Genomic DNA, 27,182 nt, shown 5'->3' with positions numbered 1-27,182 from the left:
TCTTCTTCAGCGTCAGACCCGATGCAGGATGAAGCAATGATGATTTTTCTTATTGTCTGCTGAATTCCTGATTCTGCAGTTCCTTTTCCCAAATTAGAATCTTCTAGTTGGTGTGACTGAAATGTACATTCTCTCTGAGATACCAGTGCTAGATACTCCAAGTCTCCCTAGAGAAAAGTGCTGAAAGCAAATGGTATGTAGGCTTGTTTATAAGGTACACTCTGTCATCTTCCACCTGAGGATCATGTAGAATTTCTCCAGCCACTTTCTTATTTCACTTTGCTATGTTAGTTTATATTTGTATCACAGATCACTGGGTTTTCCCTGTCAGGTAACCATTTTCTTTCTCCAAGGGATTTCTAGCTTTTTAGGAGTTGAGAGTGCCAGTACTTTGTTTTCTAGGGTTTGGTTTGTTTGTTTTCAATCTCTGCATAGAAAAGTGGTGTGGCTTTTCTACCTAAAACATGTGAATATGTCAGTGTCTTGTAACTGCTATAGATACTGGGGATAGTATCAATTTTGGTCCTTTTACAACTTTTCAATTCTCTACATTGTTCATTCATGCCATGTTTTTTATTCCCATCAATGCTTGTAAGCCATGAAAGCCAAGTTTGTAAAAGAATTAGAGATCTCTATTTATAATGTTACATATCAACTTTTAAAATGTTATAAAATGCCTAAACATGAATAATTAAACCACGATGTTCTTCTCCTGTGCTCCTACACAGGAGAGAAAATGTGTCTGGGTCCCAAATATCCTGTGTGCAGCTATGTGTTTAATCTGTGACAAATATGACAATCACTGAGCTGGACATCGTCACTTTTCTGAGAAAATCATAAATACTTTTTATCTTTCTGCTTAAACATTCTAGATTATATTTTCCCTGCTTAAATTTACTCCTTAATTCTTTTTTTTTTTTCCTTACAGCTTTTGGACATTTTTGAATCAGACGTCACTGTTTGGTGATATATCATTATCATTAATCTTATGTTGGTGACCAGTAGTATTCACACTTAGAAATACTAAAATACTGAAAAGAAGAAGAATATGTTGTACTTACATAAACTCTTCTGTCCCTATTCCTATTTTGCATCTGAAGGTACATTACTGCAGCAACAAATTCGCTCCTGCATCTCCACATATTCCTGCTATACAAGACACTTCTAGCAGTTGGATGGTTTTCTTTTTGTTTCCTAATTGGTATAATATAAAGTATTTTCAGTGCTTCCTTTTTAACATCTAGAATAGTTAACATTTTTACTCAGACATTGAAATTAGAATCTAATCTGTCTAGCTCTGGAAGTTTTCAAATCCACACTATATTCATGGATAGACTTTACAGTGATACAGACAGCAGTTCAAAAAGAAAAGGAACTCAAAGAAAACCTAATTAAATTTCCAAATAATTCACTGATTTGTTATTTTAAACCTTAATTGCAAAGCAAGTAACGATCATCTTCCTTTTGCTGTGGCAGTGGCTGCAGAACTGCGTGTCCCGCATTCAGCAAAAGTCTGTTCTGGTCACAGCTGTGTATACAAAGCTGCAAGTGAAAATGAGATGTACACATAAAGGCTCTCAGTCTATTTCCCTTTGTGGCACTCATCTGTTTGTTCTTTACCAAACCCCAGAAAACATCCTCCTAAAAGGAAAGCACGAAAGTAAATAGTGAGAAGATTTGTTTTTTTCCTTGATAAACTTGTCATGCAAAGTGACTTTCCAAACATATCCCATTCAGTGGAGATCATTTAGAAACCTGGAACTTCATCATTGTTTGTTGCCTACAAGCATGAATCTAAAGGCCCCTATTCTTCCTGTTTCCAATTCCAGGATCAGTTAAGTCTTGTTTTGGCACATGGATCCATGTTCTCCAATCCAAAGTGTCACTTTCTCTATTTTTCTAATAACTGAGGAACTGTCTCTTACATTTGTCTGCTGAATGTCTCTGAGGATTCTTAGAGATGGGATATTTTCTCCTTTCATTTTGGATCCCCTATGTGTTAATCATTTCGTTTAATCTTGAATCTCTTAAGAGCTAGCGCTACTAGTTTTGGAGCCCTTAGTACTGCATGTAGGCGGGGACTTGGCACAGCAAAGCCTGAAACAGATCCAGACAGAAGATAACTCATGTGAAAGACAACTGAAAAGATGGATGCTACCTTTAAACATGGCATGAAAGTGAGAGTATGAATTAATACATTCATATAGAATCCCCCTTTTTACCATCCACTTCATATATAGTACTACTAAAATACAGCTACATCAGATGCAGTGAATTGAGATAGAGTTCTTTTGCCAGAAACACCAGGAAGCAATTTTTTTTCCCATCAGGGCAGTATTAAGAAGTGTTTCTAAATGCAGGGAGCGAATTGGACCTCAGCTTTCAAGCTTTGCTTTGAAAGATGCAGCACATTTCCTTTGAGTCAAGAACACATGCTGAAATACATTATATTTAAGTGCTTCTTAAGCTATAGTGCTGTTCGATTTGCGCCATCTGATTTTCAGACTTGCTCCATAAGTCTTAACATCGAATGGGAAAAAAAAGGCAGATATTGTAGGAAATAAAAGGAACATATGTGTTCTAAGTCTTCAATGGCTGGAGATGCTTAAAGAGCAGCTTTCATCTCACTCCTCCACTGAGGGTTTACCATACTTGCATTTCCATGATGGTTTTTTGCTGAACAGTCAGGATATTGTTGCATGGGAGATGAAAAAATGTAAGTGAAACCACAAAGCCTACAGTTGTGTTAGAGCAATGTAGCTGAGGCCCCAGCTGCTAGTAGAGGTTAATACAGTGTTACTCACTGTGGATGGCTCATCTCACTGACTGTTGCTATTAATGGGTTAGTCAGCAGTAACTGTAGGGTTTTAGTACTCCTGCCACCTTCTGTTCCAACTAAGGACAATCCTACATCATTTAGAGATGGTGGTTTGTTTCTCTTTTTGTTGTTGTTGTTGTTGTCTTCTCAGTAGCCTGCATCACAGCAGCAATCCATCCATGATTCTACAGAAAACTGATCATGCTTCCTTTAGGAAAAATCACTTGCTCACTATGCAAAGTTATCATCCCACAACTAATCAGTTAAGTGATATTCCTTTTTATTGCTCCTGCTATAAAAATCCTTACAAAGATCTTGAAGAGCCTGACCTCGTTATGAGGCTGAAAAAAATTACATGACTGAATTCTGTTTTCAGTTTTAATAAGCCAGGATTACAGTATGGATTCCTCTCTACACTTGTCTTCCAGTAGATGGCCTTTTATTCCCCTCTACAAAGCACTGTACAACAATAAGAAAGTGTCCTTTTCTCTTTCCACAACAACTTGCTCTTTTGACTAGCTTCTTACACTTCTCTGATTACCATAATATATGCATAGCATCAGTGTTAGGGCATAATGCTTGAATATTTAGGACATTTGCCTGAACTTTCTTCCAGCAAAATATTCTCAACTTGTGGTTCATGTTACACGGTCCAGGAAGTTTATTTAGCTGCAAAATAGGTGGCATTTAAGTTAAACTTTGACAAAGATGCATTATGTCCATAAAAATCTTTCAGGATTAATGGAAAAGTTTAGAACTTTCTTTAAGAAACTTTAAAAAAATAAAGGCTTTTTTTCATCTTTTAGAAATTAATATCTATATTAAATTTTTATTAAATACTTATTTCTCCATGTGAAATACAGAGAAAACTAACTTTTTTCCTCTCTCTTTTCAATCTAAAAAAACCCCATTTTTTGGGACACATAGTTCACTAGAGTATTGTAAGAGTTAAAATCAAGGGACATTACAGAACCTTAGCCAAAAGCATACTCTTAAAAGGGGCAGTTGGATGCCTTGTTTCAGGTTTCTCTTGGTGCATTCATTCTGTTCTGTATTCAGAGGAGTTCTGTAGTGGTGGTCATTTACAATCATTAATCTAGCTCATTGATATTGTAATGGGCTCCAAGCATTCTCTGTGAAGCTTACATGCTCCACTGCATTTCCTTCTAAATAAATAATGATGACTTCTTCAGTCTTGTCATTAACCAGATTACCTTTCTTCAGCCGGTTGTCTTATAGATTTGCTTTGTCTGAGGTTCATTTTCTTTTTAAGTTTTCACACTCCTAAAAGAGACTCAATATTGATGTGTTTAAGAGTATTTTACATGACTGAGCAACACTGCCCAAGCATATGTCTGGATCCCATACTTATTTTTATGAATAGAGACTTTAACTGTTGATTTGGAGGCTCCTAAAAACAATGCCCTTTCCTTTTAGGCTGTTGTTTTAGGCATTATAATTTGTGAAAGAAAATTGGAGAAAACTAGCCCACAGTCTGGGTACTTGGGATTATACAGCATAGCCTGTGTGTAAACCTCTAGTAAATATACTGTGCAGTAAAGTCAAAGAATGGCCAGGCCTGCTGGTGGCTTTCAGTTCTTGGAAGATGCATGTTTATCTCAGGTAGTCAAATGATTGCAGGTGAACACAAGTGCACAGAGAAAGATGTTCTAGATCCTTCAGTGCTTTGTGGACCACAACCAACTTCTTGAGTTTCAATCACAGTGAGTTGTCTGCTTTGTGTAATTGCATACTGGTGTCACCCTTGGTGGCATGTGGAATGCTCCGTTCTTCGCATGCTGAACTTGTCTCCTTCGTGGCTGGGCTCATGATGGATGAGTTTCAGAGAAGCAGTATCAGAGTGCCTGCTGTGATGACAGCTCTTGGTAAAGGGACAGTTAACTGTCCAAAACTTTGCAGTGGATTACTTAAGAGTTGATATGGAGCAGGGTCAGGAAGACACACAAGGCTATCCCTAGTCATGATACAAATTATGCTGAAATTATTTGTCTCTCTCACATTAGGTGCTTGTAGCAGCTGCACTGTTATTTGAATGCTTCTTTCAAAGAAGTCACTAAAAGAGGAAAGTCCAAAACATTCCTGTTTTATTCATTGTTTGAGAAAACTGTTGACTGTTGCACCTCATGCTTTTACAGGCCACCTTGTGCCATATGAACACATATTTGAAAATATCTGATTCTGCCAGAACTGGTTCATTGGAACCCTTCACTGATGTTTACTGGAAAAGTTGTCTAGAAGGAAACTGGAAATCAAGGAAATCTTTGATCTTGCATTGCTACAGCAATCTTCAGCATTTCCACAGTTCATTGTGACTCCTCCTTATCTCTACCTCCTCTTTCTTTTAAGTCAATGTCATAGCTTTCTTCTGCTCCCTGACCCTGTGTGCATGACACAGATGAGCTATCTGCCAGCTAATTGTATATCTTTGGGCTCCCAAAGCAGAAAGGAAATACCAAACACTAATTGAAGACTGGCCATATTGTCACTAGTCCTAGTACATAACTGAGGGAGGATATGGAAGGTCCTGCATTGAATGAAATACAGCTGCATACCACCTGCCCATTTTAGTCTGCCCATCTCGTGATGTGTAGCCATGAATTCTTCAGTTGTTTTGAAGATCTTAAGCTTAATGACAACTTGTTTTCTTGAGTAGGGGCTGATCCACATCTTGTCTAAAGATTACTGCTGCTGTTTGAGAGCTTGGGGAAATGTTGATGGTCCCTTTCAGTGAAGTGTTGCCGGCATTCCTGTACTTCACTATTAAGAGTGCTGTGGGTCCTGTTTCAAGTGGGCTGAGCAGTCTGCCCCCCAGATGGCCAGAACTTCAACAGGAGTGTTTTCTCCTTATTGTTTACAAGACCAATTAGCTCTGGCATTGGATTGATTATTTTCTACACTAGTGACTGAAAACTTCTCAAAGTGAGGAAAAGTCAGCTGTTGAACAAGATAAAAGCAGGCTAAATCACCTGTAGCTGGGGAGACCTGGTAGTTATGTCTTTAGTAACATTAGAGTGAAAGGCAAAAATAATTTTATAGTGAACACATACAAAAAACGTCAAATGTTATGGCATTTCAGTTATTAATTACTTTCACTCTGAAATTTCTAGTTTTCTAGCTTATCTGTCTTAAAAGCCATCTATCTGTCTTGCGTTGTTTTGGTCTGGGTTTGCTATGCCTCTGAAACATGATACATTCTCGTACTGTAGTCCACAAAACTAGGTCTGTGTCCTTTAGAGAAAGCTAACTGTCCTTAGAGATCATACTCAATGAGCTGAGCATATCTTTAGGATTATATGTGCTTTGGAATATGCATGGATTTATCTTTGTAAATGTTAAAGAACATTGCATGGAGAAAATTGGGTGTCCATTTAAGTCACCATCTGGTTCCTGTATTCAACTATGTACTGGAAAATTTAAACCAGACTCTTTTGTTTGTCATCTTCTATCTTCTTTTTCTGCTTCTGGAAATATTGCCAGAAGTTGTGGCTGCTTCTCCTTTCTTATTGTTTGCTGTTCTTGCACTTTAGGAACTCTGAATTCTTTAAGCCCAAACTACATTCAAAGTCCCACTCTAGATTTAAAACAAGAAATTAAAGAGTTGACATTGTCTTTAGTGTTATTAGGTATTGTGTTTAGGTTCCTAAAGGGAAAAGATCAAACTTCAGCCATGTTTCAGATTTTCTGTGGGTTCAGGAATATCATGCTGTATCAGTTAAACTCTTTGAGTATTGGAATGTTTTTTCTACAACCATGAGAGCTGAAAATTTTCTCTATGTTTCTAATGAAAGTTTGAATTTTTTAGTTTGTGGGTGTGCCATGTTAGCCACATAAGCACGCCAAATGATAGCCTTGGACTGTACCTTTGGCACAGCTCGTGGTGCCCTGAGTAGCATTCACTCAAAGCTGAAGTAATGCTGCCACATGAAACACTTCATACTAAGGGGTAATTATGGGGCATTTGAAAGAGACTAGAGAATGATTAACATTTGTATAAACAGAAATAATCTGAATTCTGGGGAATTGGAACAGTTCTGTATGAATTCATTTTCTGTTTTTGTTAATCTGGCGAGTGGTTTATTGATAAAAGGGCACAAGATCAAAGGGCAGGAAAACAATCACACCATCTAGAAGATTTAACTCTTTTAAAAACTTCTAGCTTGCTCAAAGTAGGGTGCTACAAGCTTTGCCCATAATAGACCCATTTCTCAGTTCATATGAACTGTCCAGGCTACCTCCAGAACAAATGACTTCATTCTTCATATCAGCTGCAGCTGAATGTTTTCCTTCTTACCCAAGTACTTCAAAACTGTCTTTCTGCTCAATCACAATGCAAATCCTCTCTCCTTGTTCTCTCTTGCAGCACTCCCCCAACAAATCTTTTTAGGTCAGTCTGCTTAGCTCTCCACTATATTCGTCCTGAGTCAGACATAGGTTGTTCCAGGCAAATCTCACTAAATCTCTTTCACTCTTTGTTTTTTAAAACCATCATGGCTGGTTTTATCTGTTGTCAACAGGAGTCACCTAAATCTGCTGTTTGCAGTCATGTGCCTTTTGTAGAGTGCAAAACATCTTGTTTGTGAAGACTGCTCACCTGCAGCAGCTCCCTTCCCTTATGTCTGGCAGGATTTTGTTCGTATTCTCACAGGTTAGGAGAGGCAATCTGGGGTGCAGCCAGTTGCTGAACGTACCTTTCTATCTGAGCCAAACTGTAGTTATTCTGTGCCTTCTTCAGTTACCCTGTCTGCTTTTGCTGTCATGTCATGTCAGACACAAAGGCTTCTGGGGTCCTTTCCCGAGGGTGTCCTGGGATCCCATATGGGAAGACCTACACAGTATCAGTGGAAAGAACAGCTTTGTGAGTAACCTGAATTCATCTGCCTGCTTGTTTAGTAAGGATGCCAAAAGTTCTGTCTTAAATGCGTCTGATACCAGTGTTCACAAACCATCACAGCAGGCAGGGTGCAAGTACAGCAGGTAAAGCTGAATCTGGTTTTGATTAGGAGGATCACTAATCTCTAGGACATTGCCTTGCATACATCTTGGACTTGAAGGATTAAAACATCTTAAAGCAGGGAACTACTTAAGCCTATCTAACAGGTTTTTTTTCTGCTGAGGAGAAGTAAATCTGCTGTCCTTATCCACCTCCTTCCCTCTTCCCTGCACCTGGCTGTGCTCTTCTACAGCTTGCTTTGCATGAGCTTTTGTCACATATTTCTGAGAGCCAGTGCAATTCACTAGCCCAGGGAAAAGGTTGAATTTTCTCAGCAAGAGGCCTGCTGGGTGGTAGGGCTGGTATGAGGGGTGGTTCAAAACCATGTGGCCACCAGCAAGTGATGGGAAAGGAGAAAGAGGAGTGAGCCTGTCCCTTTCAGCAGGAGTAAAAGTTTAGGTTGGCTTAGGTGCATGTTGAACTTCGTCATCAGGAAGACAGAGTTAATGCATCCAGTTGTTAAAATAAGAAAATACATACTAGTAATTTATAAAATGTATAAAATATAGAAATAATATATGCTAGTATATAATGAGATTGTACCAAGGTCTGGCTCAAAGCAACAGTATTAAAAGGTACTTGTGCCCAAGACTCCCTGTAAAGAACAGGTTCTTATGTTGATCCATGATACCATTTTACCATTAGATCTTGCCATTATCCTCTTTAAACTATTCACTAGAAAATCTTCCTTTAAAAAAATATTTTTTTTAAATCTAACATCAGTCTTTGGCCTTTAGAGCATTTTCCTATCGCTTAGAAGTAACAAGTGGGTCTCTCTCAGTTTTCTGATTTTCCCATACTCTTTGGACTTTGATTTAATGATTGTAGAAGCTGTCTGTACACTTCAAGAACGAAATGAATCCTGCTGTACATGTCTTACATGAATACATTCAGTCCTATCCATGGATTAATTTCCCTCGAATTCTTGGTTTTTTGATTGTTATTAGCAGTAGATGTATGGAGGAAATTAGGCCATAGGTATCCTGTGAACAAGGCACGTGCAGGGTTTAGCCTACTAGCCCGATGATACTTGTGAAGTTGCAGTGTTATCAATGCTCGTGTTTATGTTCACTTTTTTGTGAAATTGTAGTTCCTGTAGACAGCATGAGAACGTGTAAAGTTTTATTTTGAGGGGCTTTTGGGTTTTTTGTTGTTTTCCATAACATTGCAATCCTTCATGGATATAGAGAGAATCCTAAATATGTGGTACTTACAACAGAAAGATTAAAAAAACTAAAAGTCAGCAAAGACTCTTCCAACTCTTTAGAAAAAAAAAATTAGGCTGTTGTCTGTTATATTTGCAGGAGACTGATTTACAGCTCTGTGCCTTTATGGCTCTTGAATGACATCATGACTATAGTAGAAAAACAACCTGTGGAAATTGTGTGTCCTACCATAATTCAAAGGGGACAGCTACATTGCTCAGGGCTCCAGTCTGCTTGGATACTGGTTGTACATAAAAAATTGTGGGAATAGGGAACTTTAATGTATATTCATCAAGGCAATCCTTGTGTTTCTGGGAAGCTAATAATGTGACTTTTTGGGGCAGATTTCATACACCAGCTGCAGTAAGTATTCTCCTACTGCTTTGGGCATTTTTATAGATGTCACAATGTTGTGACAACGTTGTAGATAGCAACTTATTGTGTTGAAAGCAGCCTAGATACAGCAGCAATGACTGCAATTCAGGCTAAGTCCTAAATATTTATTGGTTTCCTGGGTAGATTTTACAGCCTTCATTGAGCTGCAGGCTTCTATGTCTAGGCTGCTGTCACTATGGAAGATAACTGGTTTTAGGATAATACAGGTGTGTCTACACTTCAGGCACAACACTGACAGCAGCATTAACACATCATTTAGTATTCCTGGAGTTTGCATCACTCCAGGTGTGAGTGAGGTTGTGTGCCATGTGTTAGCCACATACAAACCAGAAACAACTTTAATATGTGCTTTAAAAGCCAAGGAAGTACAAAGCAGCTGCCTCCATGTTTCTCAAGGTAGGCCATTTTTATCCAGAAAATGGTGCCTTCTTAGACTGTACCACATGGACAAAATTCTTTCTTCTCTATATCTCTGAAATATGAGAAACAGTCTGCCTCAGGCACTAAAAGACAATAAACTATTCACAGGACAATCCAATCTTTAGGAAAGGGTTAGGATTTTGCTGTTGGCATGGTCTCAGTACCAGAACAGGCTAGGCAAGAATTTGAAGTCTAGTAGACTGATTATGCTGAAAAATCAGTCTACTAGAAAAAAAATTATGCTGAACTGTCAAAGTACTTCCTGTTAAGCTCCTTCTTAGTGAACTGTTGTTTTAAAATTACTTTGGAAATTGTTATTAGCTCTTTTTTAGTAGAAGAGTGAAGTGTTAGTTCAGCTGTAAATGAACATGATTAACATGGAGACTGCAATCTCCATCCTTAAGCATATGGTTATGAGCAAGTTTGTTCCACTGCAAGGGCATGGTAGAGTGTGTGTATCTCACTGCCCTGTGCTGTGGGGTCAGATTTAAACACTCCAAGATTTGCTTCATTTGTTACTGGAACTTGAGATGCAGTAATTTGTGGTAGCAACCAAAGTGGCAGTTGTGGATTCCAGTTTTCACTCATTCTGACTGGTACCTTCCTTCTTTTCTTTCTTTCTTCATCATGCAACATTGAGCTCTATTTACTCAGCTGTGGCCTGGAGACAGGAAGGAGCAACGTGGTCATGCACCAAAACTGCCCTTGTTTATTCCCAGCAGCTCTTGGCAAACAATGTGGTACATGGGCAAGTGTAATTTTCTGCATGGTCTTCACTGACCTTGCTGTAGGGCATAGGAAAACAGTGATCACAGCAAACTGAAGACACCTCCTAAGGTCTGTGGTGATCCCACTTCCTGTATAAAAGGTACCCAACTATAGTCTGAAAAATTGGTATGATTTGTTGGTCAGGCGCCTGGGGTGTCTACACGCTGAGTTGTGTTATAGCCTAAAAAAGTCTGCCTATGTGCTTCAGTGAATAATTTGGTGCTATTTCCCCAGGCATTAGAAACAAAGCGTTTCTTTAGAGCAGGAATTTCTCTGCACCACTTCAACTTTATGGGCAGTTTCTAGTCTTAATGGACCATTTACTCAAAGATTGAAACTGTAATTAATTCCACTTTTATTGACAACAAACTTCATTCTCTAATGTGCTGGTTTGGAGTGGATCTCTGCCACCCTTTCCCAAATTCTTTCTGATCAGACTTATGCTTTCATTCTGTATTGTTTTGTTGTTTAATGGTAGAGGTGAAAGGATGATGCTGTGATTTAGTAAGAAGACAGAGAAGAAAAAGACAGCATGAATTATTATAAGTTTTTGAACTATGTTATTTCTGCCAAGTGAGAGATCTCTATTTATGCCTCAAAACTAATGCTCTCTTAGGGCCTATTTACCTTCTCAAGGTGCTTTTGTCTCTCAGTCAGGGACTGAGAAAAAAGTGCAACTTTCTTTGAAAATCTCATTCTTTAAAAAAAGCCCAACAACCTCAAACTCATTTACCCTCAGGCAGAAAAGAGACTAAAAACCAAAATTATTGAAAAGAGCGTAGCTGATTAAAGGAGGCGGATTATCCTCGTAGATCCTCTCTGTTCTGAATGCAGGAAGGATGCTTTGCATACTGCTGGACACCACACTGTGGAAATCTAAAGGGGATCAAAGCAGAGGAACAGATACACCTGGGCTAAGTAGTGAAAGAAGTAGAGGGTAAGCTAAACAGATTTAACTTAGGATAAATTTAGTTATCTGTTAAGTAGATTGAATAAGATACAGTGTGAAGAAAGGGTTATTATAATGGTCTGTTGACAAATGAAAGAAAAAATAATAACAAACAAGAGGTGTAAGGATGCATAAATAGGAATTTTAATTTAAGCAAATAAAAAATGTAAATTGAGTATTGCATAAAGTTTCCAATTGGTGTGATTCCTTCAGACCAACATCTAGACTTTTTGGCAAAGATCAGAAATTTATTGCCCAGCATTATTCAAAGCTAGATTTATAATTCCTTGAAGAGTAAGAGGTCCATACTATCCTGTTCACTTATGAGAAAGTGTCTGTTTCAACAAGAGCTTTTATTTGCCCCATGTTGTCTGTTTTCATGTAACCTGCTTCCTCTGCTGGGCCTGTGGAAAATCACAGAATCACAGAATGGCTCTCTGACCACAGTGGGTCATTTGGTCCAACCTTTCTGCTCGAGCAAGTTTCATCCTAGAGCACATGACACAGGGTTGCATCCAGATGGTTCTTGAGTATCTCCAGTGAGAGAGACTACACAGCTTTGTTGGACAACCTAGTGCATGGTCACTCCCACAGTAAAGAAGTTCATCCACATACCCATGTGGAAATTCCTGTGCATCTGTTTCCGCCAATTTCTTCTTGTCCTACTGCTTGGCACCATCAAAAAGAGCCTGACTCCATCCTCTTGACACTCTCCCTTCAGGTACTGACAGATATTGATTGATGACGTCCCCTCTCACTTGTCTCTTCTCAAGATGAGAAGGCCCAAGTCACTCAGCCTGTGCTTGAAAGAGAGATTCTGTAGACCCTTAATAACCATTGTAAGCCTCCAGTGGACCTGCTCCAGGAGCTCCTCATCTCTCTTGTCTTGAGGACCTCAGAACTGGACGCAGTGGTTCCCATGTGGCCTCACCAGGGCTGAGTAGAGGGGCAGGATCACCTCCCTGGACCTGCTGGCAGCGCTCTTCCAAGTACACCCCAGGATACCATTGGCCTTCTTGGCCACAAGGGCACTGCTGGCTCAGGGACAGCTTGTTGTCCATCAGGACCCCCAGGTCCTTCTCCACAGCGTTGCTTTCCAGCAGGTCAGCCCTCAGCCTGTGCTGGTGCATGGGGTTGTTCTATCCCAGGTACAGGACCCTGCACTTGTCTATGGTAAATTTCAGTTGGTTCCTCTCTTCCCATCTCTTCAACCTGTTGAGGTCTTTCTGAATGGCAGCCCAGGTGGCCAAGATGGCCAATGGCATCCTGGCCTGTATCAGCAGTAGTGTGGCCAGCAGGACCAGGGCAGTGATTGTTCCCCTGTACTCAGCACTGGTGAGGCCACACCTTGAACTCTGCATCCAGTTTTGGGCCCCTCGCTGCAAGAAAGACATTGAGGCGCTGCCCTGTGTCCAGAGAAGGACAGTGGAGCTGGTGAAGGGTCTGGAGCTCAAGTTTTAGGAGAAATAGCTGAGGGAGCTGGTGTTGTTTAGCCTGGAGAAAAGGAGGCTCAGGGGGAAACCTTACTGCTCTCTCTTACATTTACCTGAAAAGAAGTTGTGAAGAGATAGGGGTCAGTCTCTCCTTCCAAGTTACAAGGTTAGAGAAAATGGTCTCCGGTTGCACCAGGGAAAGTTTAGATTGGATGTTAGGAAAAATTTCTTTTCTGAAAGTGTGGTCAAGCATTGGAATGCCTCCCCCTACCCCTCTTCCCTCTCAGGGAAGTGATGGAATCACCATCCTTGGAAGTGTTCAAAAAAACACTTAGATACCATGCTTAGGGGTGTGGTTCAATGGTGGACTTCGCAGTGTTGGTTAATTGTTGGACCTTGCTGATTCTGTGATTCTAGGTTGTGGCTGTCATCTGAAACAAGGTTAATTATTTGGATAAGAGCCTAATGAAGACTAACGTGTTTGTGGCAAAAGAACTTCTGCTCTGTACCTCAGTCCTGCTGCCAGTGCCCTTGAGATCCCCTCCCTGACTACTGCTTGGCTCTACTTTTACCTCTGGCTCTTTCTTCCATACTTTGCATTCCTCTGTATATAGAAGTACTGCAAAATTGCTGCTATTCAGCTAGCCGTCTTCTTAACTCCAGTCCACAGCCTTTTGGACTGTGAACATACAATCATGTAGGGCTTTTTGACATCAGGATGTTTCCATTCCCTTGGGATCCCTAAGCTTCCCTACGAGTCTCCTCTTTTAGACTTCTTCTGCTGAGGCACAGAGTTCCTTCTTGACCAGTCTTTCACAAAGCTGCTCTCTAAAACATGAATCATTTGATTGGTTTTCTTGTGTTTTTTGGATCTTTGTTCTGTACTTCCTATAATACAGTGACCAGATTTGTACACATTATTCCAAAAGAGACCATCCAGCTGCCTTACTGAATGCCAAAGTAATAACGTCTGTGGTTTATACTCTGTAGCCTTCCATACACAACCCAAAAACCTTATTTGCCTTTGTTACTGCTGCCAGATGTTCTGTGGATGATTTTCAAGTGTATTGTGGGGAATGTCACCATGCCAGTGAATTTCAGCAAATTTAAGCAACTTTGAAATTATTCCTTTTTCCACATGGTTATATTCAAGTCAAACCAAACTCTGTTCTCACTTGAAACTGCCCTGTTTTGGTTACCCCTTTTTCACACTGAATCACTCACTACCTGTTACCAGTTTCTCTGCAGGAGCCTGTACAATGGGATTTCCCCTTCATCAGGCCTCTTTCAGATGATGCTGGAAACTCCATCTAAAGAGCCCAGCTCTGAAAGTCTAGGGAACAGTTATACTGTCTTTAATACTCAGACTACTTGAACTGGGAGTGAAGGGAATAGGAGGTTTTTTTTTCCTAGAGAGGAAGCAAGGGGAGGGAACAGTCTATAAAAGAATTACAATGTTCTCACCTCTCTTTTCCTGCAGATTTGCTGACAGCACAGGAATACCACTGCCTGCTGCAGTTGCTCTGCCCTGACTTCCCAATGGAACTCACTCAGAAAGCAGCAAGGTGGGTCCTCATTCTCTCTTTAAAGTCAAGATTATTCCTACATGCATGGACTTAGGAACTAGACCTGTGGGTAAAGGTAGGATCAGGGACCCTCAGCTTTTAAAGTTTTAGGGAAAAGAGACACCATCTTTTGAGGTTAAGAACAGGGTGTTTCTCTAACAATATGAAAGAGTATATATTTAAGATATACAAAGACTGAAATATCAATGCAGAATGCTGCTGTTGGCTCTATGTTCAGATGAGTTGCAGATAAAAGAATGTTTGCCAATATGTTTTTAACTGACATGTTTTTTAAACTTGATATCAAATACTGTTTACCATTCTAAAATGTGTTCCTCCTTGCCCCAGCTTCTATGGTTGATCACATTTGAACACACTAACCTCTGAAAGATTGCCAGTGTTTTAAAGTATGTTTGGTAAGAACATGGCAGCTAATCTGTTTGAAATTTTATTTTAATCTAGACAAGGCAAAAAGCAGATAGCTGGCTCAGGGCATTGATAATGTGATATGGAGTATTTTACTGATGGTGCTTGCTGATTCCAGTCCAGCCCAGGCAGCTGATTATTAACTATCTGATAGGGAAAATGTAATAAGGTACACACATCTGTTCAGTTGCTTGTCCCCCAATGCCAGACTAAGAAAGAACAGTAGCCCTGTAGCAGAGATATATCTGCTGCTTCCTTTCATGGAGGTACACAAGCACCAGTCTCATGTGCTGGTGTGTATTTCATAGGACTCCAGCTGAACTGAGCAGGAATTTGTGATGGTGCATGCAATGAAGGAGACTTCAGCATATCTACACATGTTGTGATGTTTGTGTCAAGGAATTTAGTCCACAAGGCTGCTGCAAACTAGAGGCCCCATTCAGGGGCCTGCTGCACTGTTGTGCATGTGTTGTAGAGACAGACAAGCTGGCTTTGGGAGCAGGTGTTGGGAGAGATATGAGATCTCTGTCAGAGGCACACAGGCTCAGGTGGGGGTGACCTCACTCCTGCTTTTGGCTGGCTAGAGATTTACTTGCACATTGCTAGCTCTGTAACAAGCTAATCTAATTGAACAATTTTATTATTTAACTTGTCATATTTCTAAACCATTTTTCTCTTTGCGTACAACTGTTGCTCACTCTCTTGTCCTTTTTCTGATCTACACTTCCCATTGTCCTCCTTGGTCTCTGCCTGTTAGAAGGGTGAGCTCTGCAGACTTTCTTACAGCACCAGTTGACCTAGTCTTTGCAAAACATGAGTGTCACATGCAAACCTGGAGACATTGTTCTTTCTTCACTCTGCACACCCCAATTATTGCTAATTTTCTTCTGAAAACAATTAAATAAAGTAGCAGCAGGAGTAGCCACAACATTCAGTGATACAGGCAGGACCTGCATTGATACTGCTGGGAAGAGGGCAGTCATAGCTGTAGCCTGAGTGCTGCATGACTGAGATGATCTCCCAGCACAGTGCAGTCCACTTATGCAGGAGCTGTTGCTATGCTCTGATAACAAACAATAGGACTGAGATCAGGATATGTAGAACATTACAATGGAGGCTACAACTATATAAGTTTTATTCACGTGACATCAGAGAGCTCTATTTTCCTGTTCCTGGTGCAGAAGTCATACCCAAAACATGAACTAGGATATCTGTGTCTGTGAGATTTCTTGGATTTTTTTTTTTCCAAATGGTTATAGCCATTAACAGATTAAAAACTTTAATCTACAGAGATACCTTTGATCTTCAGAGACACTTTTGGCTTTCAGAATCTTGAAATTGCAAGACAGACAATAAAGGATTTTTTTTTTCTGGTTTATTGCCATGATTTTAAGATCTGCACCAGAGCACTGATTTTTCTATTGTAAGAGAAACACGAGGAACTGACTGCCCACATTTGAGTAGTGACAGCCCAATAGTTCACAGCTCCTATGCTGTTTTATTTGGTATGTGAGCTCATGTTGCACTGATCAGTACTAATGGAACTGGGGCTTGCAATTCAGTACTCGTGTTATTAAAAGAGTGCCTAAGAGTGCAGACTGTTTTGTATGTTTTGCATGTTTTGCTTATTTTTGCCTCCATGTGTCAGTAAATAAACCAAGTCTCTGAAAACTCATTTGAACCAGCCTGGCTTTAAGACAGGTAGTGTCTTTAATGGTAGCAGAAAATGGTAAAAGTCCTTTCAACTTGCCTGGTCTAGAGTTTGTCCTGGGAACATCCTGTCTAGTCTGGATTTCTGAGATTTTAACCACAATCAGGAGACCATAAAGTTTCTCCATTGGCACAATAGTAAGGCTTTCCTGCCAACCAAACCCACTTGAACCCTGAAAAACCACTATACTCTCTACCAGAATGCCTCAAGTGTAGGCATTTTTCTTCAGTCCTTTCCAAAGTTCCTCCTTGATTTTCGTTATTCACTGAGTGCCAACTACTAACTTTTCAAATACATCTTGGCCTCAGGATTTGAAGTCTAATTTGGACAAGAAAAAAAAATCCCCTGAAATATGAGATACCTAATGAACTTTTTTGAGTTGCAGTTCTTACTTTCAGATTTTGTCCTCAATTTTTGTCCTGCTGTCTGGGTTACAGTCCATAGCTAGGTTTTTCTCCTTACCAGATATTTCAAGGAAGAGGTGCAGATATGTTGCATATGATGCTCTCTCAGCTTCCTTGAGTGCTTAGTCAGCTGGCTATGTGGTGGAATTGCCAGCTGCAGTCAATCTCCTCATAAATGATTGTATTGGATTTAAAGACTTCTCAACATTTCCGGCGTGCAAACCCCTGGGCCAAGCGGAGTCAGTAATCCAGCACCAGAGTGCACCTGCTTCTATTTAGATGTTCCTTTGTCCCATATGTGCTGTACAGGCTTCCTCAGAGGCTCCTTGCTGTCTTTAACAGCAAAAACTGTCCAGCAAATTCTCATACTTCTGCATACTTTCTCATGCTCTCTTCTAAGTAAGAGACTAGGACTTGGTGCTGCAGAGCAATGCCATTGACCAGAGTTTTAGATTTAACAAGTGAAATGAGTTTCTTGTTAGGAAGGTGATGTAATATTGTCTCTCTGCATAACAAATATGTAAAACCACTCTTCACTGTTGCTTTCCTGCATCTTTGAGAAGAAAGCTTTGGTGCTTTGAGGGTATCAGGGAGACAGACCATCATTTCAAAGGAGGGAGTACAGCTCATCAGTGATGTGGCCAATTGCATTTCCACTGCTTAAATAGTGGTTGGAAATGCCAGTGGCTGAGCAGTTTTGCCTGAGAGATGAAGATGCTCTGCCTGCCAGCTTCAAAGCCATTTCCTTGATGTGGCCACTGACAATCTCAGTAACATGCTTATTAGTGAGAATTAAGAACTGAAGCTACTGCTTCTTTAGACAGGAGGAGAGGAGGCTTCTGGAATGTAATAAATAAATCAGAAGCACTTTGACATCTTCAAAGGGTTTTGTTTTAAATACTGGCTTTTCTCCTGGGGACCCTCTTAGCCTCAGTCTTTCTTCTTTGAGATAATTAATTCAAGCTGCTCTACATGTTTGATTTTGCCACAGTGAACAGAACTGGTCTGAGTGGCAGGGAAGTCTTGCAAGATCCTATGTTCTTCTAGGTCAGCCTCCCACACAGCTCCCTGAAGTCTTTTACATGAGACAGAACAGTGTTTCTCCAGCAATGTGTTTAGACAATTGATGCTGCAGGAGTTGGTGTGCAGATTGCATCTGGCCCTGTGTTCAAAAGGGTCCTATTGGATGACCCATACTTTGTCTGTAATGAACTGACAGTACCCATATGGCACAGTATGACAGATGCTGACTGTACAGGTTCAGTAGACCTAGATGCAGTTGAAAAGAAATACCAATTGCCTTTCTTTAGCATTGTCTTAATACTCTTGTTTTTTTCCCAACAAAGTGGAGTTTTTTCTTCTGTTTTATAGTCTAAGCTGTCATTGATTAGATGAGTTTGATTTTCCCCACTTCAGCAACTGACCTTTTATCCTTAGGTAGTGGTGGCAGTGACCAGGGTATTGTTTTGTTTTCATTTTTGCTCTGAAATCCACAGGTTTTTTTCCCTGAAAGGAAGAGCTGGACTTTGCTATCATTTATATTTCATGTTTGTGGCCTGTGGCTGGTATTTTCCATATTGAAGAAATATGCTTCAAAATAGGAATGCATGTAGCTCCCTACATGCACCTACAACTTAGCAGGGACAAGGAAGACTGTCCCTGGCCCAAGAAGTCTTCAGCTGCCATGACATTTGACTTGATAGTCAAATAATAGACCTAATATGAAAAGAGACTGATTCTTTCATCAGGAAGGGAGGATGGGATGCTCACAAAGTGCAGTTAGGAAGCTGAATGTTGGTGCAATGTTATTTCCTCTGTAGTCAAGTAGAGTTTGTTTGAGTATAGATGGTGAATTGCAACTGTTGTGACCTCTATGAGTCTGAAATGTGTCCCAGTTTGATGAAGTCTGATATACAGAGGAATTGCATGAGTCTCATTCTGCTTACACCAGTTTACTACCTGTGTAACTGTCCTATATGTAGTCACATTTAGTCCAAAAGTGGACTTTGATGATCCTTGTTGATCCCTTCCAACTCAGGATATCCTACAGTTCTGTATAACCATGTGAACCAGCCTTGCAGTTTTTGTGCCACTGTTTGTTCCATCATGTCCACCAGGCTTTGAATGTCACACTGCTCTGTTCACGCTGTAGCTGAAGTGTGTGACTGATATTCAGGATCTTCTCCTTGCTTCAGGTTCTTAAGCTGCCTTCAACTGATATTAGGCTATCCACATCTATGCAGCAATGGGTGTTCCCATTTCTCTCTCCTAACTTCTTATACCGGGCCCCTAGCAATCCTCAGTTGCCCATAGCTCTTTGGCTTTCTCAAGGTCTGGGGTTCCTGGTTACAGACTTTAGTTTTTTGGTAAATGCTAAACTGTTTCTCTCATCTTATCATAGGATTGTACTGATGGATGATGCAATGGATTGCCTGATGTCTTTTTCTGATTTCCTCTTTGCTTTCCAGATCCAGTTCTACTACTCAGGTAAATTCTAGGAAGCTGTTGACTTCTCTCACTTGTAGAATTACAACTTTACAGCTTCCCAATCTTTGCACTTTTTTGAAAGTTGAAAGGATATGTTTTTTTCAAAGAAAATATATAGCTAATGGACTCTACTGATGAAAAGCATCACAGATGTCGAGAGATTAGGAGACTTAATGAGGAGATTCCAAATTGTTGTGAATAACGACACACCCGCAACTGCTATGTCTGATGAATTTATTTGTCTTGGCCTTGAGACACGAATTTTCAGCTTTATCTAGACTATGTTAACAGCTAATTAGCTTTTACTCTGAACATTTTTTCCCTTTCTTTAAGGAAATCATTCAGTCCTGCTGGATACAGCATAGGAAAAGCCCACCAGCTGGTGCCTTTAAAGGAAAAGCAGCTGGACAAATTGATATAATTCTTCCCCTTAATATTTGCTCAACTGTGAGCTGGTTTCAGCTCAGAGTTTCTGAACTGGGTATAATTCCCATGGGTTTAGGGACCCTCAGTGGACTCCACTCCCAAGAATTTCTCTAGCCTCCCCTTCAAATCACATAAAATTGAAACCTCCACACCTTTAGGCAAAGAATTGCAAAGGTTTGACACCTGTCCTGTGAAGAACCACCTCTTTTGTTTGATTTGAGACCCCATGTTGGAAAGCACAAGGAACAGATAATCCGTATGAATAGTCTTCATATTGTTGGTTATTTATTGTATTCTATCCCACTTCCTCAATCTGAGTTTTAACTAGATAGGATACTTCTAAAATTCTTGGCAGGAAAAGTACAAATCAAATAATACTGGTTTGTGTGTGTATATTTTCTCATGCTCACCCACACAGATACATCTGTAAAATCCCCAGTATTTTTAAACTTCAGGAGACAAGGTGGAGAAACTTGGATGAGCATTCAGATGTTTGTTCTTTATGGGGAGACTGCTTTAAAATATATTGTCCTGTTGCCCTACCCCCTCTAAATTGTGATTGAGGAATGAGAATCTCATTCAGGACAAAAAGAGGGCGAATAAATATTAGATGTTCTCCCAAGCACTGGCTAGCATGCCACTTTCTCATCTCCTGGCATACAGCTCTTGCTAACTTATAAAGCTCATGGATTTCTGTCCACTCACACTGAAATGGCTCCCTCTGATGGACGTAGGTCACAATTAGCCTGACCAGGCAAAACGGGCCAGGTGTGGATACACAAAACACTGGCTAGAAGCTGTTGTGAGCATAGTCTGTGGTCAGAGAGTAAACTTGGGTGGCCTTCTGATCTGATCCAACCTGTGAATTCCCATCTTTCTAGCAGTTAGGAGTCTGCTGCTATCCCTAATACAAAAATCTCTTTTTCTCAATACTTCTCTGTATATACGTCCCTTATAACTCTACTGTACATACCACAACTTTATCCACAACACCTTGTGGTAAAAAACCAGTTCAAAATGGTGATTTTGAGTTGGGCAGAACCAGGCTTGTAATGCCTTCAGTAAGGGACAGAAAATGTGTTTGGAAAGTTTTCTCTGATATAACAAATATTTCCATGGAGCTGCAGAACCTCAGCACAGCCTCAGGGCCTGCTGACATCCTGACTTTCCTCTCCACCCACCTCATGCACAGCATTGCACTTCCATTCACTTGGAACATAAATGCCACTGGAGTCCTGGCAAGCTCATTCTTGTGTACACACTCTGAGAGATCTCATCCCTGTCCTGCTCACCGAGGCACAGTGCACACACGCAGCCTGTCGTGCACTCTCCCACCAACCCACACACATGCAAACCACTCCAAATGGAATCTAGATTTGTAAACTGCTGACCACATGCATAAACAGACTTGTTTAAAATTAGATTCCTGCAGTAAACAGTGGGTAGTATGAGGAGCCTGGGGAGAGGCTTTCTGCCAACTCTAGCCCTGACCTGCCCTGGCCCTTCTTCTAGATCCTGTGTTATATTTACTTTGGAGCAGCATGGAGGCAAGCTAATATACAGCCTGGAGCCCTATCATGCTCCCTTTCCTCCTGTTGCAGTTCAATGTAGTTTGCTCCCAACTTGGATGAGTTCTAAATCAGTGGCAAGAGGTAGAGAAGGAAAACATTTTAGACTTCACAAACTACATTAGCTTTCACGCTAGCTAGCTAGTGTGCTAGCTAGGCCTTGTTCCCTTGAGATGAATCTTCTCAACAGAGTGAGTGACGCCTCATAATCATCCTAATAAGAAAAAGATAGCAACTTCTATGGAAATGGCTATATAGGCATGCATAATATCTGTTTTGAACATGCAGGATGCTGTAGAATTGTGTTTGTTTCCAGTTAGTGCTATGTACAATACAGAACAACAGTTTAGGCCACAGTGTGGTAGGTCAGGAAGATGCTTTGCTGGTTACAACACTGAGTTTTAAACAGCTTTCTGTTCTTCTAGAGTTCCTGGAAAGTGTGGCTGCCATTTATCAAGATCTGCTGGCTGGTAAGAATCCAAATACTGTGATTGTGCCAACATCATCCTCTGGGCAACATCGGCAGCGCCAGCCCCCAAATGACTGCAACCCACTCGAAGGAGTAGAGGCATCTCTCTTCTACCAGTGCCTGGAGTCCTTGTGTGACAGATCAAAATACAGGTATGAATGGAGTCTAAAATACAAATTTGAAGTCTCTGTCTCTGGAGACCTTTTGTAAGGTTGGAACTGTAAAGAAAGAGAGGCCTTTGAACAAGCTGATTTCCCCTGATGGCTCTCACTGAAGAAGTACAAAGGGAAACATCATAGCTGAACAGCTTTAACCAAATGAGAGAAACAATTTCATGGACCAAAGAAACATGGGGTTTGAACTGATTCTTGAAGTAATAGATGGATTTGGGTCTCTGTTCTCCATCTCACTTCTGCATTGACACTCTCATCAAGGAGAGATCCATCATGAGTTTGCTAGAGGGGATAAACAAGTGCAGTTGCATTCTTGGGAGTTGAAAGAGCCCCCTGGGTGGATGTAGTATGATGCCTTAGTACCTAGGAGAGTTCACGCTGTCAGTCTGTACCCAAGCCTGTGTTGGAGCTGGTTTCCAGCTACAGATCCAGGCACAAGACTAGCTTTAGCTAGGATGGAGCAACACCAGACTTTACTGTATAGCTTTGACAGACACTTTGATCATATTCTCACTACCTGCAAAAAACTTCGCTTTCTTAGAGAAGGTCATGGTCTAGAAACACAAAATAACTCAGGACAATAACTCATAACAAGTTCCACCTGATTTCTACTTTAGGTTTCCAAATCCGGATTTGTGATCCACAAAATTACTGCTGAACTGCTGTCCAGTGCTATAGATATCTAAGTATGGAGTTGATGGGTTGTTTCATTCTTTTAAACAACAAAAGATCTACATTCCCTGTATGTCCTGAGAACTTCAGATGGGAAGAGTATTGTGGGCCCATCTGGTAGGTCAGGCTTTGCACAGCACTGTGAGGGGAGCCATTCCTAGCCTTTCATGCAGTAGCTCAATACTCAGGCTTTGGTAACCACTTCGGCCTGAGGGATCACCAGCCCACCCCCACATCTCCCAACGTTACCATTACAGCTCTTTTGAGGCAGTTTGATTTTGCATTAAATCCTTCAAGGAGTATTGGTCAAGAGCAAGAATTACCATGGAGATACTGCTTAGAACTCAGGACCAGGAATTAAGGTGAGTGTAGAAGGGGATATGCTAATTTAGTCCTCACCTAAATAGTGTTCTCTGACATATTTAGGCTATCATTGGAGAGGTATTCTTGCCCCTTGGATGACTATCACTGATAATAAGGTGATAAGAGCGTGGCTGAAAGTGTTCAGAAATGTGTAGATGTAGCAGTTAGGGACATAGTTTAGTGGTGAACACATCATTGCTCCATTAACCACTGACTGGACTTAGTGGTCTTAGTCTTTTCCAAACATAACACTTCTTTGAAAGTTTATTGACTTCTGAAAGCAAGTATTTCCCACAGGAAAAAACATGCTAAGGGTTGGGATGTGTATGCCTCTGAGTGAATCTAGGCTTTTCTCACTGTCCTTGGAATGAAGACAAGTAAGACTGTTCCTAGGGATGTCCCCCAGGCAAAGATCTTGCTTAGCAAATGGGAAGCAGATCCAGTGCTCAATAAGCAAGCTGGTGGCTCTTCATTTTAAACTGAGTCAGGGCAACCTTACAGTGTTAGACCAGGTGAAAGGGTTTATTTCTTTTGATTTTGAGCTGGGTCTTAGAAAAAAAAAAGATTATAATTTAGAAGACAAGGTTATCTCTGTTTCTCTTTTCCTAGCTGCCCACCTTCTGCTCTTGTGAAGGAAATGCTGAGTGGTGTGCAGAGAATGACCTTCTATGGATTCCTTATGGCTCTTGCAAAGGACCAGGGCATCAATCGAGCCCTAGGTAAGACTTCTCTAAATGATACAGCTCTAGATTTTCAGTCAGTTTGTATTTCTGTGGAATTTGTGTCATCCTATGTTTTAGCCCTTTGTGCTCGTGCAGATTTTAAATGGCTGCTCTCATCTATAAGGAAAGAAGGCACACCTAATGGAAAACCTCTGGTGTCTCCTTGGCTGAAAGGTTAAAAGCCCAGTCTTTCCCAGCTCTTCCCCATCTTTCCTCAAGGTTGTGTGACCTTGCTAGTAGCAATCTGTGGCCTGCTGAAAATCTGATCATAAAACATAAGCTACTACAAAAATCTGTACCACACTGCTGTGGGAACCACAGGGATTACCAACCAGCATCTCACTGCTTGTGTCTATGTTGTGCCGGTTTGGAGCAGGGAAGCGGTGTTACATTGGCTAAGGACAGTATGTAATCCATCCATAATTTACCCACAGTTTCATGTTTCCCCCATATGCCTTGCTTGTGCTCTTCTTCCTCCTATGAAAATGAACAGAAATGGCTTTTTTGTTTGACAAGACTGTATCCAGGAGATAAATTTAAATGGCAGGAGCAGGGAGGGAGGTCTGTGTGTGAGGGTGTTCCCAAACACTCATCTTTGCTCATCTCCATTCAGCAAATCACCTGGCCATTAAGGTAGATGGCTCTCTGTGTCTTTGGGTGTGTCCTCTTCCTCTTCGGGGCCTGAGTATCTGCCAGTCCGTTATTGCAAAGATAAAACTCAATGAAAAGCTGTACCTCGCCTGAGGGCTGCTTCTTTTGCACAGGTGTGTGCCATAGTACAGTGAAAGTGTGTTTTCCCTGGCTAAGCCCCTTCTTACAGCAAACCATTTAAACTGCTAATGTTCCTTTGGGGCAGGGCAGATTATGTATCAAAGGTGCATGAATATACCCCTGCAATCCCCTCTGAAAACTGGCTTAGAAAGCAGTGTATTCTCTAGGAGGAAGGTGATGCCTGGATGGCAGCAAGCAAAATCTTTTTTTCCTTTGCCCTATGAAATCCACTTCTAGTCAAGCATAAAGAAAACAGATGAAAAGAAAAAAAAATCCTGCCCACAGCCTCCATTGTGCCATCTGCAAAGTGAGTGGGTTTTCCTTTCCATTAATGTAGGCCTGTCCTCTGGCCCTCTGCCAGCCTCCTGCTGAGGCCTCTCTCAGAGGAGGGGCAGCAACCACAAGTCTGACAGGTGCTCGTGTTTTTGGCAAGGAAAGGAGGATTCTTTTCCTGGTGTCTTTTAATCTCTCCTGAAGGGTGATTTCAATAGTCTTTGGTCTGTAGGGGATCACAAGCTCCCCAACACCCTTCAGTGAGAGCAGTTTCAGGCAGAGGAGGTTTTGGTCTCACAAAGCCAGCAGCTCCTCTTGAGGAACAGAGATAGAGATTAAAGCAGCTTGTTCAGGCTGGGACAGTGCCATTGAGTGTGCCAAGCAGACTGGAATCTGCAGTGTACCTCCAATGTCAATGTTGATTTGTGAATTCTTCAAGTGCCATTTATCAACTCACCCAAGTAAATCTTGAGCCCTAAAGTCTTCACTATGCACTCTGCAACTACTAGAAATAAGTTAAGTTTTAGTTGATTTAATTGAGCACCCAAAAAGAAGCAGACTGGGACACTTCTGTGGACTCCTGATGCTGTTTTGCAGTGCCAGACTTTCCTGCTCATTTACAGGAGGAGTAGACCAGAACTTACATAAATGAGGGGATTGGTTCGGATCAAAATTTACTTTAGTTTTCAGGCAACTCATCGCTACATTTTTGATGACTGCTGCCAGCCTGCCTCTCTGGGACAGGTGGCTCTCCAGCCTCTCCTACAGGAGCAAGGTAACAGAGCCAGCAAACATAATTGCATTCCTATAAGGAATCCAAAGCTCCTTCCCAGAGGTATTGAGTGTAGCACCTAAGTCTCCTGAAAAACCTTAGAAAGAGCATTCCTCACTGTACTGTTGGTACAGATTATCAAATAGATTTTTTGCCCTGGTGTGCAGTGGTACTCTCCAGGCTCTGGTAGGTAATCTGTCCTGTTCTCTGTAATTTCTGTGCTGGCTGATCACACTCTCCCACGACCCCTGTACAAGGTGGAGTTTGTTAGGAAGGAGGGCTTTCCTAAGAGCCCCATCTTCCTTTCTGGATCTGCTAAGATCCCAGTGTTTTCAGAGAAGAGAAAGGATTATCAATCACCTGTTCCAGTCCTGAACTACATGTCCTTTATCTGGAGTAGATTTTCTAAAGTGAAAAGGAGCATAAGCATGTTGATCTTACACTGAGAGGGTACCCAAGCACTGCCCCAGACTTTCATGCTCACACGCAGACAGCAAGCAATGCTAGAGCACAGTTAGCTCCTGTAGGCAATGTGCAAGAGTCAGGCCTGACTTTCCTGAGTTGCAAGGAAAGCAAAAGCCTTAAATCTGTGGAGTGTTTTGATCCCCAAGACTAGGAGGCCACAAGAAAGGCAGGTGGCACAAAAACATAAATAACCTTGGGTGGTATAGTGCACATTTCAGGCTGTGGCACTAATACCACCACATCTATTACTTCTGGTACGGGTGACTACACTGGGCACTGAACAAAGGCCCAGAGTTGATAGACTGCCATCTCCCTGCCAGTCAGTACTCTCATTTTGTACAGTAAATGAAAACTGCCAGTCCTCAGGGCTGTAGGCAGTGGGGCTACTGAAGCTGCCTCCAATTTAGTCTGAGCTCAGCTACAGCATGTATGAAAGACACAACAAATGGATCATCATTCTTTATCGGTCTATGATCCTCAACATTGCATCCATTTCTCTAATAGGTATAAGGAAAAGTGTTTTCTGTCTGGCAGGCCAGATTGTGGATGCTGCTATGGCTTGAACATTTTTCTTGAAGAATTAATAGCCTAACTCTGCTGATCCTTTCATTGGTTGTTTTTTTGTTCCCCAGGTGCTCTGCCAGATAAAGGAGACTTGTTTCTGGACCCTGCCATGGATCAGGAACTTGAGAAATTGTAAGTGGAATTGCCTAAACTAGGAGGTAAAGCAACAGATTAAAGGTAGCATGCTAAAGAGTGGAATAAAGTACTGTCCTATTTCTCTGCTCTACTACAAAACAACAGAGGAGCTAAAAGAGCAACATGAAGAGCTTCTTTCTTTGTGGTGCCTCTCAGTGAAGTTAATAAAATCCTTACAAAAGTCTTCAAAAGCAGAGGAGAAGAGTGTGACTCAAA

The 27,182-nt window shown here is 41.1% G+C and overlaps 1 protein-coding gene across 2 annotated transcripts in view; it reads left to right on the top strand.

The window, feature by feature from the left end:
- CSTPP1 (centriolar satellite-associated tubulin polyglutamylase complex regulator 1) overlaps positions 1–27,182 on the top strand; it is a 79,001-nt gene that overhangs the window by 50,064 nt on the left and 1,755 nt on the right. For both annotated transcript variants that reach the window (XM_050975192.1, XM_030240796.2), the window contains exons 4-8: positions 14,481–14,565; positions 19,508–19,593; positions 22,013–22,208; positions 23,874–23,983; positions 26,900–26,963. In XM_050975192.1, coding sequence (XP_050831149.1) covers positions 14,481–14,565; positions 19,508–19,593; positions 22,013–22,208; positions 23,874–23,983; positions 26,900–26,963 — 541 coding nt within the window. The remainder of the gene's footprint in view (positions 1–14,480; positions 14,566–19,507; positions 19,594–22,012; positions 22,209–23,873; positions 23,984–26,899; positions 26,964–27,182) is intronic.

Source organism: Serinus canaria, chromosome 5 (assembly GCF_022539315.1).
Source record: "Serinus canaria isolate serCan28SL12 chromosome 5, serCan2020, whole genome shotgun sequence".
Taxonomy (NCBI): Eukaryota; Metazoa; Chordata; class Aves; order Passeriformes; family Fringillidae; genus Serinus; species Serinus canaria.
Note: the sequence above shows the minus strand (reverse complement) of the source record. Positions and strands in the feature narration are given on the sequence as shown.